Source organism: Rattus norvegicus, chromosome 2, assembly GCF_021556685.1.
Source record: "Rattus norvegicus strain SHRSP/BbbUtx chromosome 2, alternate assembly SHRSP_T2T, whole genome shotgun sequence".
NCBI classification, from domain to species: Eukaryota; Metazoa; Chordata; class Mammalia; order Rodentia; family Muridae; genus Rattus; species Rattus norvegicus.
Genome location: NC_141535.1, coordinates 184,373,708 through 184,377,908, shown reverse-complemented (window position 1 = coordinate 184,377,908; position 4,201 = coordinate 184,373,708). Strand labels below are relative to the sequence as shown.

The window sequence follows — 4,201 nt, the reverse complement described above, 5'->3', positions numbered from 1 at the left end:
AAATACCGCTCGGGGCGTGGCCCACTTTAAGCCGCGCCCCCGACGCGTCTATACTAGGGGGCGGTTCCGTGCGCGCCAGCCCAGTTGCTCCTGGACCTCAGAGTTCTCGTGCGACCTCCGCGGGAAGATGAACGGGACGCGGAGCTGGTGTACCTTGGTGGACGTGCACCCGGAGAGCCAGACCGCGGTAGGTCGTCATGTTAACCCCGCCTTCCCGCTCAGGCACCGTGGCTTTCCAGTTCCTCACGCTGAGGTAGCCTGACACCGGACTCAGTGTGGTCAGCTCCGGGTCGCCCCGTGGGCTTTTTCCTTTGCCCTGTGGCGGACTGTGGAGTGGGAAGCACGGGACGAAACCCTGGCGGCTTCAGGGCTGGGGAGAACCTGTCTTTGGCGAGGACACTGCAGCCCAGGCCCGGGGATAGGGAGCGTTACTCAGGAGTCTCGTGGGCAGCTAGATTGGGTCGTGGAAGACGCTCGAGGGACCGGATCCCAGCGCTGTTTCAGACGGTGTGCCGGCTCAGGGGATTACGCATTTCAGCATTTCCCGATGGCTTCAGAAGCCCTTTAAAGACTTCTGTTATGGCGATCCTTTAACTAGGAAAGGGGGCAGAGGATGGAATCCTAGGGCTGGGAAAGGACAGGGGAGAGCGTGCGAGGGACGGTTAGGTCTCAGACAACTACGGAATTGGTCCCAGATTCTACCATTGGCCGAGAGGATGGACAGAGTTCTCCACTCGACGGTCACCTCTTTCAGATGTCTCCTTTTTTTAAATCTTGCTTTTCTGATCCCCAACCCCCTTTCGTCCAATCAGTAGCTTCCTTGGTTTTGCTTCCGTGTCCAGATGCCAAGTCCTGGTAGGGGATGAAGGAGGTGCCTCGGAACTCCGGTGAAGATCCGAACCCACCTGGAATGGGAGGGAGGGAGGGAGGGAGGGAGAGAGAGAGAGAGAGAGAGAGAGAGAGAGAGAGAGAGAGAGAGAGAGAGAGAGAGAGAGAGAGAGATCGTTTTCCTGTGTAATTCTGTCTGCCCTGCTCCCCTTATGCCCTCCTCACTCCACCACCCTCAGCTGACCACATGATTTTTCTCTCTCCAGAGGGAGAGGCCTGTAATTTGATGCTGAATGCTTCTAGGCGTTGCTGGGGGGAATCCAAATACACCGTAGATCTGTGCTAATTAATTTATTTCCAAGTCGTTGTGGGAGAATGAAATGAGAGCCAAAGTGATGGGGAGTTTGCGCCTCCCCCCCCCCCCATTTGATTCCTTTGCTTCTGCCTGTCTCAGCATGTTCCTGAGGCAAAGCTAAGCCAGTTATAGCTGGATTGTGGCTCTTCAAAGAATAGTTGTAGAAGAGGTGCTCATTTGAAGTTTACAGTACAGCTGATCATTGAAGTCTGTTTACTGTCCCCTTGACATTTTTACCTAGAAATAGGAATTTTTCTTTCACATTACAAGTCTTAACACTGCTCAAAACCCAGCTTACCCCACCCCCACCCCAGGTAAGAGAGGCTGACCAAAGTGGACAGAATCGAAGTCCAACCAACAACTAGTCATATCCTATTGTCCCAGCCTCAAGTGCTCCATGCTCTTGACATTTTGGAGTGGTTGAGTCAGGGAAAGAATGTGGAATGAATAAGAGGGTCGTGGGCTTCTTTTTGATTCTTTTTTTGCTGTAGAAAAAAGACCCACATCATATAGATGAAAGATCTTTAAAACTACAACATCAACAGTACAGAGAAGGAGATGTCACCGGTTGCTGTCCCTTGATACTTTTGTTTCTTGTTTGTTGGGACAGAAAGCAGAGGTGGAAAATAGCAAGGCTAACTAGAGAGCTATATATCAGAGAGGAGACAGACTAGCCCTGAGACTTTATGATAAAGCGGGGAATGAAATAACCCTTGCCTGGGTTTACTCTTGGAGACATTCCTGGGCTCATGAGGAGGAAGGCAGAGTAAACAGTCAGTCAGTCAGTCAGGAGACAGGCTTTGTCCTGGATTCTTTTCCTCTGAGCCAACTTGTAGATAGAGTTTATGGCTCTGGACAGTCCCTGGGAACTATAGTCAGTCATCTACTACTCAGACCATTGAACAGTGCTCAGTGAGGGTGCAAAACATGTGAGTAAAGAATGCCTGATTTATGTGACGCTGAGAGTCAAACCCAGGACTTTGGCCACACCAGGCAAGCATTTGTCTAATTGAGCTACATCCCCAACCCATCCCAACCAGGAAAACACTATAGGTACTGAGGATTGAACCTGGGTCTTCATGCGTCCCCTCCCCTTGCTAGTACCCAGAATTTCGCAGTATAGATGGTAGGAGTCAGAATCCTGGGACCATGTATTCCAGGCCATGTGTCTTTTAGTGCTTTATTTATTGATATGAGAGTACAGCTAATACATTGTAGTGCTTTTAATGTTGGACAAATGTAAGGACAGAGTTTTTTAAAACTGCAGACTATAGCTCACTAGTGGGTCTGATATCAACATAGTGGGGCAGAAAACTTTTGAGGTTTGGTCTGTTCCCAGCACTGTACCCCACCTTTTTGGGGGGAGTGCCTTTTTCTTCCATAATTAACTGTCTCTATTCCTGTCACTAAGCAAACAAAAACATAGTGGAAATGCTGAGCATAGTAGTAAAAGCCTTTAATTCCAGAACTTGGAAGGCAGAAGTGGACAGATCTCTGTGAGTTTGAGGCTAGCCTGGTCTACATAGTAAATTTCAGGCCAGCCATGACTATATATCAAGACTATGTTTCAAAACAAAAACCTTAGTGGAGGAGAAATAGCATTAAAAAAAAAAAAAGAAAAGAAAAGAAAAGAAAATCCCTAGAGAGTTGGTGAGGATAGTCTTTCTGACAAAAGCTTTGTGTCAGCTCTAGGCATGTTTGATGGGATTAAAGGTGCAGACCACTGCATCTGGTTGTAAAATGTATTTTAATGTCAAAAATGTTTGCTTAAAAGTGGCTTTAGGGGTTGGGGATTTAGCTCAGTGGTAGAGCGCTTGCCTAGGAAGCGCAAGGCCCTGGGTTCGGTCCCCAGCTCCGAAAAAAAGAACCAAAAAAAAAAAAAAAAAGTGGCTTTGGTAAATTATATTGGCGTATAAAGGACAGATAAATCTCAAAACTCATTAGACAAGTCTATTACCGTCTTTTGGTTAAAGTAAACAACAGAAGGTAACCTAACTAGCAAAAGAGGAATTTATCAGAGGGAAAAGAACAGCGCCCCGAAGTTAAAGCTTTAAAGGTCCGAACCGAGGGAGTCCTGGGAAGTAATGTGGATGATCCCTGCTTCTGGGTGGTTCCGGCCATCTTACATCATTTTGCCATTTTCCTGAGATTCCAGGGAAAGGGGCCATTGTCCCCTGAGATTATCCTTAACTGGGAATGGACAGAGTTCCTTGATTGGCAGGTTTAAAGATTGCCTAGTGAAGTGTGCCAGAGCAAAATCCAAATGTCTCGAGGACCATAGAGGCAGTGTGTAGAAGAACACATGTACACATAGAGTCTCTGGCATGAGTGTTATCTGCCCGCCTTTTCCTTCTCTCCCTCGTTTCCTCCCTCCCTTTGACTTTGTAAATGAAAATATGTTAGAGGGATAGAGAGATGGCTCACAGTTGTAAGCGCTAGTTGGGTATGGTTTTCAGTGCCCACATAGTAGCTCACAACCATCTACAATTTCAGTTCTAGGAGATCAGGTGCCCTTTTTAACCTCCATGGGCCCTAAGTGTGTGTGTGTGGTATCCATACATATAGGAAAAACCCATCATACATATTAAATAAATAAATAATGAAATGTGATCAATACTTGTTCATAGTTTATTTTTCGGCATTTTGAAACAAGGTCTCATGTACCCTAAGCTAACAGTGAACTCCTGTCCCTGTCTCTATCTTCCAAATGCTCAGACTAAAGCATGTGCTGCCATACTGCATCCTGCTCTTGTACATGATTTAAAAAAAAAAACTAATATCAAACTGGTTTTGAAAGAATGTATTTGTTTTCTACTTTTTAAGTTCTGCTACATGGAAGTGGCCACTCTGAAATCTTAGCTGTTTGTTCTGGTGTGCGCTTCTGTTTCTAAATAAAATACTTCTAGTAGCATTTTTCTTTCCTCTTTTTTTTTTTTTTAAGATTTATTCATTTATTATATATAAGTACACTGTAGCTGTCTTCAGATACACCAGAAGAGGGCATCGGATCTCTTTACA

General features: G+C 46.0%; 1 protein-coding gene across 2 annotated transcripts in view; it reads left to right on the top strand.

The window, feature by feature from the left end:
* The first annotated feature begins 82 nt into the window (after positions 1 to 82).
* The window catches only part of Tuft1 (tuftelin 1), a 45,781-nt gene continuing 41,662 nt past the window's right edge, over positions 83 to 4,201 (top strand). The window contains exon 1 of one of the 2 annotated variants that reach the window (XM_087628888.1): positions 83 to 187. In XM_087628888.1, the coding sequence (XP_087485014.1) occupies positions 128 to 187 (60 nt within the window). In that variant the 5' untranslated portion in view covers positions 83 to 127. The remainder of the gene's footprint in view (positions 188 to 4,201) is intronic. The other variant, NM_001360750.1, reaches the window with a different exon arrangement.